This window comes from Engraulis encrasicolus, chromosome 19, assembly GCF_034702125.1.
Source record: "Engraulis encrasicolus isolate BLACKSEA-1 chromosome 19, IST_EnEncr_1.0, whole genome shotgun sequence".
NCBI classification, from domain to species: Eukaryota; Metazoa; Chordata; class Actinopteri; order Clupeiformes; family Engraulidae; genus Engraulis; species Engraulis encrasicolus.
The window spans coordinates 13877590-13892589 of NC_085875.1; the positions used below are offsets into that span (position 1 = coordinate 13877590).

Genomic DNA, 15000 nt, shown 5'->3' on the forward strand with positions numbered 1-15000 from the left:
GGGGAGTAGCAGATTTACATTCTGAACAGAAACACATCAGGTTATCATCAGGACTGGCTGCGTCAAAGGCAGAGGCAGAGGCAGAGGCGAAGACAGCAGACAGTGACATAACAAAATAATAGCCATCATTGTCCAATCAGCGCCTCCGTGATTTCCCAGCGTGTAAACTGCTGAAGGTCAGTCAAGGTCGGCTGCGGTGACAGCCGGGGGCCTGACTGGACTGGTGTGGCGCGGTGAGGAGCCGAGATGAGACGAGACGAGCCGGTGGTGACAGCTGCGTCATTTTCTCATGTTCATTTCGGAGAGAGGATTTCTCACTGCGGCACACAGCTCATGTCTACAGTACTGTACCACACAGGGCTGCTGACAGCTTTGGCCGGGCCCAGGACAAAGTCATCTGAAATGGCCGCCCACTCAATTCATATCATGTAATGAGGGGCCCCCTTCTCCCTGCACCTGGCACAACTGACCCCTGTGTCCCACCCTATCAGCTTCCCTGACAGTGCCACCATGATGACTGAAAAATGTAACACCTGAAACAAAAGTCTCGTCGATTCGCACGTATGATTAATCGTGTCTCTAACAGAGAACCTTTCCATTGGTAATGATAGTATTTGTTAAAAGCCAAATTATATAGTGTATTCACAAAGTACTATACACTCACTCACAAAGTTCTAATCAGCTGGTTTAGTGAACAGGAAAGTGAGGAAATGACAGGTGTTTTATTTTCTATTTAGTCAAGGTGCCGAACACTGCTTTTGTGTACAGGTATGGTAGAGTGACTGGACATGGTTGTAAAAAGCTGAAAACACCTCTGCATTTGTATCGGTATCTGTATTTATAAGCCACAACAAAGAAGAGAAACAAAATCATCTATAGGAATCTCAGGGGGAGCAAAACTCTGTGGTCAGATGAAAAGAGCATTGATTGAACTGTTTGGTCTCAGCCACAAATTTCACATCTACCATAGAGGAAACCAGGCACCACCACCTACAGTACCAGCGGTGAAGAGTGCTAAAGGATGCGTTTCAGCTGCAGTGGACAACAGCTTTTAGAAATGTATTTTGTATGAATGACCGAGCGTGTCCTTTAAGTGTTTCCTGAAAGTCCAGCAGGGGAAATGTCTGTTACCATTGTGACACATTACTCCAATATACACACACACTGCACACAACAAAATTGTATTCATGCCTTACCCATGCAATGGGGCAGCCCCAAACGGCACCCCAAGGGAGCAGCGCAGAGGGACGGTATCAAATTGCTCAGGATGGGGGGATGGGGGAGAACACTGGTTAATTACTCCTGAATTGGTTAAGTACACTGAAATCATGTGGATTTCATAGGGGTGTCCTTAGTTTAAACCTGATTTAAGTAGCATACATAGTAGTCCTCCAGAGAGATGCTGTCCTCTCTTAGACTGTTACCCAAGACCGCTCTCAATCTCTCTGAAGCCTGTTTTATTTGCTCCATGGACAGGACCTGGGGAAATAAACTGTCTCCCCATTTGGCCACACAGACTCACTTTTGTCATCCATTGGGATAAACAGGGCCATGGTTAGTCTCTCTTTTTTTCCTTTGGTTTAGTCCAGACCCTTCAGCCGATGCTTGTATTTATGACCCCATGGTGGTTGTCTGTGCAGAGAGCCCGGTGAGGGGGAGATAGAGAAAACCAGAGAGGGAGGAATGAAGAGAAAGATGTGGAGGGGGGGGGAGAGAGAGAGAGAGAGAGAGAGAGAGAGAGAGAGAGAGAGAGAGAGAGAGAGAGAGAGAGAGAGAGAGGGTGAGAAAGAAAGAAGGACTGAGAAAAGAACAGAAAAAAGAGCTAGAAGGACTGAGGAAGAAGGTGGGGAAAGAAGCAAAAGAAGACAGAAGGAGACAGAGAAAGAGAGAAAGAGAGAGAGGGTGGGGGACAGAGACAGAGACAGAGGGGCAGAGAGCTCCACTAGAATCGACTCTTTGGGAGGCGGGAGTAGACAATCTTCCAGTCCAGTGGTTTCCCCTTGAGCACCTGAGACGCGTGCTGATTTATAGTCAGCTCTGCCAGGATTATCAGTTGATCTCAGACCTGCCTGGAACATCTCTAGCAGTACCACCACTATGTTCACAGCTACACACACCAAGCCAAGCTAGTAGAAATGCTGTGTAATAATGATGTATAAAAAAAATCACCACTGCTCCACTGCAGGTTTTCTCCAGTGGTTGAGTGACCATCACAAGGGTTGTACAGTATAGGTTTGCTCTGACTGTCAAACCAATGAGCTGGAACATCTCTGCAGTGTGACTACTACTATACGTATGTTCAAGGTGACAGTACCAAGCCATGTCAGTAGAAATAAGCTGTTGATTTTGGTGGACAGTATCTCCACTGGCCCACTACGCTGGGACATCTCTGCAGTACCACTACTAATGCACTGCATGTTCAGCAATACCACAACACCAAGCCAAGCCAGTAGAAATACTGTATGAACTGTCCATGTTGGTGGAAAACCTCTACACTGTTCCGCTGCAGTTTGTCTCCAGTGATGGGAGCAGTGGTGTAGTGGGGATTTTTAAAGGGGGGGGTGTATGCGGTTTTTAACGTCATCAAATAATTAGGCAACTTATCATGTCAAACCCCCCAACTGTCCTTAATCTACCGTCATTGCTTATCCGTTTTCATCTGTTTGGTCAATCACCTGCAATACTGCTATGTAATCATTCCTTTTTGTATTCAAACATGGGCAGAAGATCTTTTTAAAATCTCACTTCAGGAGAGACTGCGTGCCCCCGCGTTCCGTGCCCACTACACCCCTGGATGGGATTGTCTATCACTAATATAATTTTGGGTGCAGGGCGCTGACCCCCCAACCCCCCTCCCAATATATACAATGTAATGGAGATGCAGTTCTGGACCCTACAGTACCTCTCCCTGGGCCTAAGCCAGCCCACATCATCTTCCCTGTTTGGGGTGTGCTCTGACTGTCATGGCTGGTCAGTACCCTAGTCTGGTATTTTGGAGGCCCTGGTTTTAATCCGAGCGAGGCATCTCGCTACATCTCCAGATCTACATTACAATATTAGCAGCAACCCCAGGCCACTAGAAACGCTATAGCAGAGAATCGTATATATAGGGAGATAAAGCAGTCGGGTTCTTTTCCACTTTACGTCGGGTGAACGCCCCTTTAGGAGACCTTCGATTAGGAGACCTTCGGAGTCTTGAGGTTGAGAATAAATGGAGTCCCCTTAGCGCTGTAGATGGCGGTAGCGCACGTCTTGTGCAAACACCACGAAAAGAGAAGAAGAAGGAGGGACAACGCCCCCTTAGGAGACCGAATTTTGAGCACGCGCTTTTGCATTGAGTGGGCGTGTTTCGATTCCTCTTTATTAAATATCCAACCTCTTTGGATATACCATGTATCGTAGAGACAATTTGGTAGCAACCATCTGCACTAGTCCTCTGCAGTTTGTCACCCAGCTACAGTATCACTTGTACTGTATGTTCATTCACATCAATGGTATAACATCAGCAGCAATTTTAGGCCACTAGGAACAGTGTACAATCTATCTGGGAAACAGTTTTATGGAAATCTATCCACTACTCTACTCTACACTTTTCTCTCCCAAGTATCACTCTAGCCTGTTAAGGTTTACAATATCAACACCAATTCTAGGCCTCCAGAAACGTTCTGGGAGACATTTTCTACACTGCTCAGCTACCGTTTCTCTACCAAGCTACAGTCAGGGAAGCCGACCGGCTTAGGACAAAGGGGTCAATTGCCCCAGGCCCAGGAAGACAGAGGGCCCAAAATTGAGTGTTTATTGCATGTATTGAATGGGGGGGGCTGTTTCTGATGACTTTGTCCTGGGCTCAGCAAAAGCTGTCAGCGGCCTTGACTCTACAGTATCACTACCATGTTCACAGTGTTCTGATCTACAATATCAATAGCGATTCCAGCCCATTAGAAACACTGTGCTGTATACCGTACGTATAGTGTATCTGAGCAGCCTTTTTGGGGCGCATTTGCTTCCCATCATTAACAAGCTCATGTTTCACAGCCTTTTAACCGTAAGCTGCCCTCTGCTGAGCGTACGTATGCACGCACGCACGCACGCACGCACGCACGCACGCACGCACGTACGCACGCACGCACACACACACACACACACACACACAAAGACTGGCCTTTTTGCCAAATTAACTGTTTTGATCAAAAGGGTTATTTTTGGCTGACTGTTTTCCGTCTTCACACCAGTGTGGCTATTGTGTGTTTGTACAAAGGCCGTGTGTGTAAATGGGCAGTCTCTGTGCACATATTTTTGGGCAGTGGGTTTGGTAAAAGTAGAGAGACAATGACATCAGATTTTGCAATGAGAAGGAGTGAAGTCTCTGTGGACATAGAGGCACAATGCTTTCCTCTCCTTTTCTTTGCTCTTTTCTCTTTTCCTCCCCTCAACACTCTCCTCTCCTCTCCTCTCCTCTCCTCTCCTCTCCATCCTGTCATTATCCTAACAATCAGATCCAGTACAGCAGGCATAGGCACTAATGCAAACCGTGAGGGGAAATCAAGCCAAGGCACTGACTGTGTGTTTGTGGACTAGACGATTGTTTCTCAACAGGGGTGCTGGGACACCCTGGGGTGCCACGGAAACATGGTTGATAAATAAATTGTCAATTTAGACAAATATGTATTATATTACACAAGTTAATGCTAGTCAGTGGAATCTTTCATCTGCCATTTACGCACAATAAAGTAAATATAGGTCACCCCAGTCAGCTGCAACTTCGAACATGGGTCGTGTGACGTCTTCAAACGTGTTACTTTTCTAAGCTTGTGTGGTATCGGATGCAATGCCATGTTACGGCTTGTTGGTTTGGGGTGCCTTGAAATTTTTCATGAATTGAAAGGGTGCCTTGCCTAAAAAAAGGTTGAGAAACACTGGACTAGACGATTGTTGACTGTCGGCCGCATCTGAGACAGGGCTGGGCCGGATCCCTCAATTTGTGCATCAATGACATCAGTATCCCCGTGCAGTGACATTAATGGCTGTTTCAGAGCTGTGAGGAAATGAACCTCCTCAGTATGTACGTACATTAGGACTCAAAAGAGGGATGCTTTACACAGAGCATCCTCATTTATCCTACACACTGTGCCAACTGATATTGACAAAACACCATTTATACAGTACATTAGCGAACTGCACAATTGGCTAATCTGTGTCTGCATCGCTATGCCACTGTCACCGCCACCACCAAATGGCATTACGTAACACATTTTCATATAATGCAGTCATTCTTTTTTTAATTCGTGAAGTTGTCAGTCTACCTACCCCACCTTGTGAGACTGTTCTGAAAGATACTTTTAAATTGAATTATGAAAACGTCCTACAGCAGGTCAAAAATACTTATAAAAGTTTAATAAAGTGGCTTTCCATTGGTGTTATGCCAGGCACAAGCGAGCTGCATCCATTAAAGGGCACAACCGAAAATAAAATCCTAATCAGATAAAGGAGACAATAATATACACCTCGCAAGGTCATGCAAATGAATACTCAAGCCCTGGCTTTGTGTGTGGTGGCAGGTTGTTATAAATAAGAGCCCTCTTCCTCTTTTATAAATAAAAACTGTTTTATATTACACAGGTTGTGTTCGGAAATGATAGCAATGCAAGCCTTTGTGTTTTGAAAAAGCAGTTTGTTATAATTAAAAAAAACTCAATCCCTATTAGTTTTTTTTCTTTTTTCATAGCCGTTTGTTGTCAATACAATGCCCCAAATACCCGTTCTAAATAAATGAAAACTGCTTTGTATTACACAAGTCATATACACAAACACCAAGCACTTGTATTAATAAGTACTTATAATAGCTTTGTGTTTAGTTTTGATGTATTAAAAGAAAAGAGTAAAACAAAACCACTTCTGAATTGATTTAACAATCTTTTAAACATAATTGCTGATTTTAATTGTTAACTCGTTTTTTTAAAGTATTGTTTTGGGGCTTTTCAGCCTTTATTGTTTTTTGTGAGACAGGATAGTGAAGGAGAGACAGGAAGTGAGCTGGGAGAGAGAGTTAGGGAAGGACCGGCAGAGGACCTGGACCGGGAATCGAACCCGGGTCGGCCGAGTGGTAAACGTGTGCCCTACCATATCAGCCACGGTAGGGCCTTGTTAACTCATTCATTGACAAATAATTTCCGTGTTTGTCTGACGCAGGTGGTGTACAAGAACAACGACATCCGCCTGGAGCTGTCCCGGCTGGCGCGCATCGCCGACCCCAAGATGAAGATCCAGGGGGACGCCCAGTTCAAGTGCGAGAACGTGCCCACGCTTGACCCCATCTCCTTCGAGACGCCCGAGGCCTTCATCAGCCTGCCCAAGTGGAACACCAAGCGCATGGGATCCATCTCCTTCGACTTCCGCACCACCGAGCCCAACGGACTCATCCTCTTCACCCACGGCAAACCACAGGTATGCACTGGATCACTGTAAAACAGGGTTTCCCAAACTGGGGTGCGCGCAGCCTGCCATAAGGGGGTGCACGAGCTGAACAGAGGGATGTTGGATATGTGAGGTTTTCTCCATCATTAATGAACATTAAGTAGTTTTTTAATTGTATGGTGAATTGTATGCTGAAGGGTCCATGTGAATTGTACAGTAGTTTAACTCCTAGGCTATTGTAAAAAGAGGATTCCCCAAAATAATTGTGCAAAATGTGCAGTGAATCCATACTTTCATGGACATCAGCACACCAAAATATTCTATTAGGGAGTGTGCAAACCACATTGAAATGTACAAGGGGTTGCACAGGGGGAAAAGTTTGGAAACCACTGCTGTAAAACACTGCAAGACAGTTAAACTTCAAAAACTAAGTTGCCATGCTGGTTTGAGTTTGTAAGTTGACTCAATTTAATGCTTATATTTGTGTGGACTCAGACATCAAAGTCTCAAGTTGAGTTAACTAAAGGCAGTACAGCAACTTAGTTTAATTCAGCTTTATTGACAGTTTCTTTACTGGCCATTCAAAGAATTGTATGAATTGTCAGACTGGTCATAACAAGAGTTTTTCGTTTCTTACTTTCCTATGCAAGGACAATGACATATTCAAGACATAGACATAGCCATAGACGTAGATAGACATGGTTATGTATAGTTCAGAAGGTGGGTTTGTTTGATAGCGCCCTTTCAAGGGTCCAAAGATGAAATGTAGCTTCATAGCTAAACTCTGGAACTGGAACTGTCATGGTCCCTGTGAAATAAGCCAATAAACTAACCTACTACACTACATGAAACTAAACAGGACAGGAAGGCTGTTCCGGCTGCACCCGGAACCGGCGCCGCTGGATTGAGGAACACAAAGGTGGACTTCTTTGCGGTGGAGCTTCTGGACGGGAGCCTGTACCTGCTGCTGGACATGGGCTCCGGAACCATCAAGGTCAAGGCCACCCAGAACAAGGTCAACGACGGCACCTGGTACCACGTGGATATACAGCGCGACGGACGAGCAGGTGAGCAAAAAGATGGCCGATATGTTTAGATACTCACTTTCTATACTTCCCATGCAAGTATAGACGTGCAGTATTACCAGCAGCAGCAGCAGCAGCAGCAGCAGCAGTAGTAGTAGTAGTAGCAGTAACAGTAGTAGGAGTAATAGTAGTAGTAGCAGTAGTAGGAGGATGAGTAATAGTAGTAGCAGTAGTAGTAGTAGTAGTAGCAGTAGTAGTAGTAGCAGTAGTAGCAGTAGTAGTAGTAATAGTAGTAGTAGTAGTAATAGTAGTAGGAGTAGTAGTAGTAGTAGTAGTAGTAGTAGTAGTAGTTGTAGTAGTAGTAGTAGTAGTTGTAGTAGTAGTAGTTGTAGAAGTAGTAGTAGTAGTGGTGGTAGTAGCAGCAGTAGTAGTAGTAGTAGTAGGCTAGTAGTAGCAGTAGTAGGAGTAATAGTAGTAGCAGTAGTAGGAGTAATAGTAGTAGTAGCAGCAGTAGTAGTAGTAGGCTAGTAGTAGTAGTAGGAAGAGCAGCAGAATCGGTAGTGGTAGTAGTGGTGGTGGTGGTAGCAGTTACAACACTAGTTGCAGCAGTATTGTAGTAGTATTATCAGTAGTTGTAAAATTAGTAGCAGTTGTAGCAATAGGGGTTAAATTGTGTAGATAATATGCTGTTTATACTGTAACTTGCGTGTAGCACCAACACCATGTGCTTATGTATACTGCGAAGTTCCGATGTTTGTAGGCTAGGTACAGTATATTAACAGACATTTCTGTTGGAGAGCCAGATGCAGTGTGTAGGGGATATTGTAAATGCATGAATGGCATTTGCTTGATTTGCACTTAACTATTCATTTAATTTCAGCAGTAAATAAATAAACACTGCACTTACACTATTACACTTTTTACAAAAAAAAAACTTACCACAAAGTAATGAAGTTTTGTTATTATTTGGAACATTTTTAGCCGACCTGCTCTCTTTATCTCGCCCGAGCAGAGGTGAAATTACAATGACCTCATTAATAAATTATATTGTTAAAAAGCTGCCACGGCTTTAAATGCGGTGGACATTTTTATATTGCTGTGTTTTATTTTTTTATTTATTAGAGAATCAGATAGGCATGCAAATGGGGGCCATAAAGCAGGCAGAGCTGCAAGCAAGAGATAACGCATCAGGACTGGGCTGCCTGCGCCAGGGTAGCCATCGCCCCCTTACCCTAAAATACCAAAATACCTCACGTGCTGTGAACATACTCACACTCTTGATACTGCAAAATGACTGCTCACACATACAGAGACACAGCATGCATGCATGCACGCATGCATGCACGCACGCACACAGGCAGGCGCACACACACACACACACACACACACACACACACACACACACACACACACACACACACACACACACACACACACACACACACAAAGAGCAGAACACACAAACATACACATAATCAGTATTCTCTCTCTCTCTCTCTCTCTCTCTCTCTCTCTCTCTCTCTCTCTCTCTCTCTCTCTCTCTCTCGGAGCCAGGAGCAGTGTCCTTGTTGCAAAGGAGAGAGAAGGAATCACAAAGAGTCACCACGTTCCACAAACATCTGGCCATCGGCCAGCTCCTATAAGCGATAACTGAAAAAACTAAAGTACTGAGATGCAGAAAAAGACATCAGTGGCAGCTTTTGGCAACAGCGCCCAATATTTTTCCTATCATTCTCATAGAACACCATATAACTGTAAGATAAAGGATGCTTAGTGTAGTTAGTTTAGTTATATAGGGCAGTCATGGGTTAGCGGTTAAAGGCAATCATGGGTAAGCGGTTAAGGCGTCAGACTTGTATACCAAAGGTTGTCGGTTCGACTCCCGACCTGCCAGCTTGGTGGGGGGAATAATTAACCAGTGCCCTCCCTATCCTCCTCCATGACTGAGGTACCCTGAGCATGGTACCGTGCCGCCGCCCTGCTCCCTTGGGGCGCCATTGGGGAGTGCCCCCTTGCACGGGTGAGGCATAAATGCACTTTTATTGTATGCAGTGTGCAGTGAACACTTGTGTGCTGTGGAGTGCTGTTGTGTCACAATGACAATGGGAGTTGGAGTTTTCCAGTTGGGCTTTCGCTTCACTTTCACCATAGTTTACTTGATAAGGAAAGATCAGAGGTGGCCAAAGTAAAAGTATAAGTAAATTCATGGTGTAAGTACAACACTAGCAGATGATAATACATAGCATTTACACAAGTTACTCCATTGTACCTAATCAAGTGGCTATACATTGCCATTACGAAAAATAAACTGAAAATCTAAAAAGAAAACCCCCAAATTCGATCCAACACAGAACCAGCGCAGAACTAGGTTTATCGATGTACAGTACAGTAACTGTAGACCAGTTCCTCAGTGAAGTTACTTGTGTTGGAAGTAGAGATGCACCGGATCCTGATTCTTAGGATCCTGCCGGATACCGGATCCACTGCTTAAGATCCTGCCGGATCCGGAACCGGATACCGGATCCTACGAAAGGGTTGAAACACATAGCCAACTCGCACACATGGGCCATTTTTATTACGTTGGCGCAAACTATTTTTAAGACTCATTGGCTCACTGCCTTCTACGGCCGCTTCCAAAGGGCTTTCACCCCATGCAGCGATTGGGGTTGAGAAAGACTGACTGAAAAGCCTAGGCTACGTAAAAAGTAGAGATGTCCCAGATCCTGATTTTTAGGTAACTGCCGGATACCGGATCCACTGCTTAAGATCCTGTCGGATACGGATAGTCTGAAAAACCCTATTATCCTGCCGGATCCGGAACCGGATCTTGGATCCTCTACATCTCTAGTTGGAAGGAAACCATGGCAGGTTTTGTTTTATACCTCTACTTTTACTTTGGCCAACTCTGGGAAGGATACATGACATGTAGGCTGTGTAACAACAGCCCAAAAGCAAGCAGCATAGCATTTGTAGCCAAGGAAGTTAGGAAGATCACTTTTACCAAAACACCGGTGTTTAACACAGCTTAAAATTAGTTAAAAGCCCTGCGTTCACTTCCCCTACGATCTCGTTTCTGAAGGGGTCTATTTCCCTCGTATTCCTGTGAGAGACCAACACGATCCCCCTACCCTACTGTACCCTGCACTCAGTGTCACCTGGCGTGCAGGAGCCTAGGGACAGTGTGTGTGTGTGTGTGTGTGTGTGTGTGTGTGTGTGTGTGTGTGTGTGTGTGTGTGTGTGTGTGTGTGTGTGTGTGTGTGTGTGTGTGTGTGTGTGTTGGGGGGGGGCATAAATAATGCAAGCTTGTAGACAAGAGCTTGGAGCTGAGCTGACACAGAGGGTGTCACAGTCACACACACACACACACACACACACACACACACACACACACACACACACACACACACACACACACACACACACACACACACACACACACACACACACACACACACACCGTGTCATCATCTCCGGCTAGATTATTCCTATTGATCCAGGACCCCAGCGCCGCTTTGCGAGGTGGCTGCTGTCTGACATTTGGTGTGTGTGTGTGTGTGTGGAGTCTTCCGCCACTGCCACTGCGGTTCACTGAGGGGATGGAGGGTATAAGCAGTATATCTGGGTGTAGACTGTCACTCTGTGTGTGTGTGTGTGTGTGTGTGTGTGTGTGTGTGTGTGTGTGTGTGTGTGTGTGTGTGTGTGTGTGTGTGTGTGTGTGTGTGTGTGTAGGTAGACTGTCACTATAATCCACTAAGGCACTGGGCCTTACACAGCACAGACACACTAAACAAGCTTTCTCACTCTCCTGTTCCTCTCTCCTTCACCGTAAAACACACACACACACACACACACACACACACACACACACACACACACACACACACACACACACACACACACACACACACACACACACACACACACACACAAACAAACGCACAAGCAATCACATCTAAATCACTGTACTGTGTGTCCCCTTTTATCTCTTTGCCTGATCCTGCCCCCACTTTGATTTCATCTGAGAGCGTCATCTGTGGGAGTTAGAGGGGCATGAGCCGAGCGTCCCCTCCCCACTCGGATGCCTCTTAAAGGGGGCAACTGAGTAACCTGAAGGCCCCCGGAGCCCTGGAGCTCCGCATCCCGACGCCTCCCCGTCACGTACCCCCTCCGCCGGCCAACACTGACAGGCCCATAAATCATCAGTCCCATAAATGGAGGCCTCATGCCGGATACACACACATACACACACATTTGCAGACACACACACACACACACACATGCACGCACGCTCTCGCACACACACAAGCACACAAGCACGCACGCACGCACACACGCATGCATACATGCAGGCACGCGCACACACACACACACACACGCACACACGCACACACACACGCACACACACACACACACACACACACACACACACACACACACACACACACACACACACACCGAGAGTTGGGAGCAGCCTCTGTAGAGAATGCAGTCATCACGTCCACTGCTGATCAATATCCGGTCACCACAGCGGCTCCAACGCGCTGTCGTCCGTGTCACTGTCTGACTCTTAGGTCTGTTGTTGATTAAACATTTATTTTGCTCTGTATGCATAACGTTAAAATCTTGTCCTCATAGGACATAACAGGTTTTTTTAAATGTAGAATCAGTATTTGCTTTTAGTCCTTGCGAGAGGCTTTAGGCAGGTTTCTACTAGCGGTAATTCTGCATTTTATGAGTACTACATGGCAGGGTCAGAACAGACTTTAGTTTGAAGCAACTGGAAACTTTTTTGGAGCTTGAAAGACATTGGGTTTCTTACAACGAAACCCTTCTGACTAAGATTGTATTTTTAGACTCTTATGAGACAACTTTATTGCATGTTAATAACATGCCAAGTAGGTATACTCACCGCATACTGTTCATTCCTTTGCTGTAAGCACTGTGTCTTTATTTGTTAACACTTTATTTTAGGGATACATATATTAGCACTAATACATACAATGCTAATGCCTGTATAAGTAACTTGTAAGGCATGTACTAAGCAAATGCTAAGGCCTACTAGGTCCTTACTAAGGTTAAATTGGTAATAAATCCCTTATTGTGCATGAACAAGACATTTGCGAATACATGCCTAACAAATGTTTGATTTTTCTTTGTACATGCCTTACAAGTTACTTATACAGGCACATTGTATGTATTAGTGCTAATAGATGTATCCCTAAAGTAAAGTGTTACCCTTTGTTTTTCCCTGTGGCAGGATCAAAGAGCCCATATAGATTCAGCATGCTAACTCTTTGCTGTATGAGCTGTATCTTTGTTTTGGTACAGGAACAAAGAGAGACTCATGCTTTAGGATTCATCCTGGTCAACAGTCCATATGTATGCACATACCCTGTATTGCAACAGAAGAGCTTTGGTTCAATGGACAGCCCATATGTATGCTTACTCTGTTTGCATCAGTCCACCTATACTCACCCTGCAGTATTGTTTCCTCCACTACGGAAACTGTAATGGTGAACAGTCCATATGGACAGAGACGGTCTAACAAGGAGATAGAACACTGACGAATGTCTCCATAAGAATGAACGGGGTCAAATCGTAACGCCAAAACGTTGAATGCCTGCTTATCTTCCGCCTACTTGGCAACAAGAGCCAATCGGTTGTTTAGCCCTTAGCAACAGTATCTCTGATATGTATGCCTACCTTCTATGTTTTCTGTTCTCCAGGACAGCTACAGTCCTTATGGGGTTCTTCTGCTACAGCCCCATCCTGCTATGCTTACAGTACACTGTATTACACTGTGTGCATTCCACTATGCGGCCTCCCATCCTCTACTTGTGCTTGTGGCCTCGCGTTTTGCTGACACTGTCTCCGTGGAGAAAACAATAAAGTTTCCCCGCTGTCAGCCTAACCACAACAACTTTTGGGCAACTGTTCTTCATTCAACATCCCGATTGCAAATGAGGAAATGAAAATAGAATTGTGCTTTTGCAAGATATTTAATTCATTTTCTGGCGTCTGTGATGTCATCATGAGGTCATAAGCAGGTAAGTGAGCAAAGGGAGGATGGAAGTCTGCATATTGGAATCCACCCACTGTATACACATGTAGTATATTGGCTTCAGTACAACTACACTCATCCTCAGGGCTTTTAATTAACACCAGCCAACCAGCCAAATGCTGGTCAAATTTTAGTTTGGCTGGTATAAAAGACCAAACTACTAGCCACTTTGATCCATTAGGGAGTGTGTATTTGGCAAGTAATATTTACATCTATTAGCCATTTTGGCTGGTGATGAAAAAAGTTAATTTAGAGCCCTGCTCATCCTGTGTTATTCTTTCCACCACTGCAGGTACCATCTCGGTGAACAGCCGGCGCACGCCCTTCACGGCCAGCGGTGAGAGCGAGATCCTGGACCTGGAGGGCGAGATGTACCTGGGCGGGCTGCCGGAGAACCGGGCGGGCCTAATCTTGCCCACCGAGCTCTGGACCGCCATGCTCAACTACGGCTACGTGGGCTGCATACGGGACCTCTTCATCGACGGACGCAGCAAGGACATACGGCAGATCGCAGAGGACCAGAACGGCGCCGGCATCAAGCCCAGCTGTAACAGGTGTGTTGATGTGTCATGATTTGTGTATTTTTGTTATTTATCGCCTGGAGTGCTTGATCCCCACCAACTGGAGATGTTTACAGAATGATTTTTGTTGGTATCAAGCCCACCTGTAACAGGTGTGTCTATATTTGTTAATTCCGCCAAGAATTTGTTTATGAAAGGGTTGGTGCTGGCATGAAGCCCACCCATAATAGGTTTGTTTGTCTTTCTGTTGGTCTATCTTTTCCCACCTATTCCTATTCTACAAGCTATATGATTTGCATCTTTATGTTATTTATCTATGCTATTAACTATATGCTGTATTGTTTGTCTTGTATGTTTTAAAACATCCCATGAGGTATAAATGTCAAAAGCCATGGCCTAACTATTATGGAGCTTTTGATCAAAATCTTGCAGGTTCAAAACCTGTACTAGTTAAAAAAAGACCTCCCATATACTGTATGGCTGAAGTGTTCCTTCTGAAGTGTTCTTCAGCAAGACATTGCTCCAGGGACTGTTATCAATCCCCTATATCTAACCTAACCGTAAGTCACTTTCGATAGACGTGCGTGATAAATGTAATGTGTTTTGATTTGAGTCGTGTTATGCATCACCTGGGGTACTGTATCGTTTTGTTGTGTGTGTGTGTGTGTGTTTTAATAAGACTACAACTTAATATCCCCTTGAGGGACAAGTAAGTACATTTGACGTTGACTTTGACTGACTTTGACAGGCTGTCGGGAAAGCAGTGTGAGAGCAACCCCTGCAAGAACAAGGGCCTGTGCAAGGAGGGCTGGAACCGCTTCATATGCGACTGCACTGGCACCGGCTACTGGGCCCGCACATGCGAGAGGGGTGAGTCCAAAAGCACACACATGATGCATATTATGCCTTTATGAACATACAGTACTCACACACACATGTGCGCACACACGCATGCCTGGACGCATTTGCACGCACAAAT

General features: G+C 45.2%; 2 protein-coding genes across 2 annotated transcripts in view; one reads left to right on the top strand and one right to left on the bottom strand.

The window, feature by feature from the left end:
- The window catches only part of LOC134434980 (uncharacterized), a 499130-nt gene that overhangs the window by 259262 nt on the left and 224868 nt on the right, over positions 1–15000 (bottom strand). The window lies entirely within an intron of this gene.
- nrxn3a (neurexin 3a) overlaps positions 1–15000 on the top strand; it is a 479628-nt gene that overhangs the window by 136679 nt on the left and 327949 nt on the right. Inside the window, exons 8-11 of the mRNA XM_063184079.1 lie at positions 6190–6444; positions 7274–7481; positions 13793–14054; positions 14770–14891. Coding sequence (XP_063040149.1) covers positions 6190–6444; positions 7274–7481; positions 13793–14054; positions 14770–14891 — 847 coding nt within the window. The remainder of the gene's footprint in view (positions 1–6189; positions 6445–7273; positions 7482–13792; positions 14055–14769; positions 14892–15000) is intronic.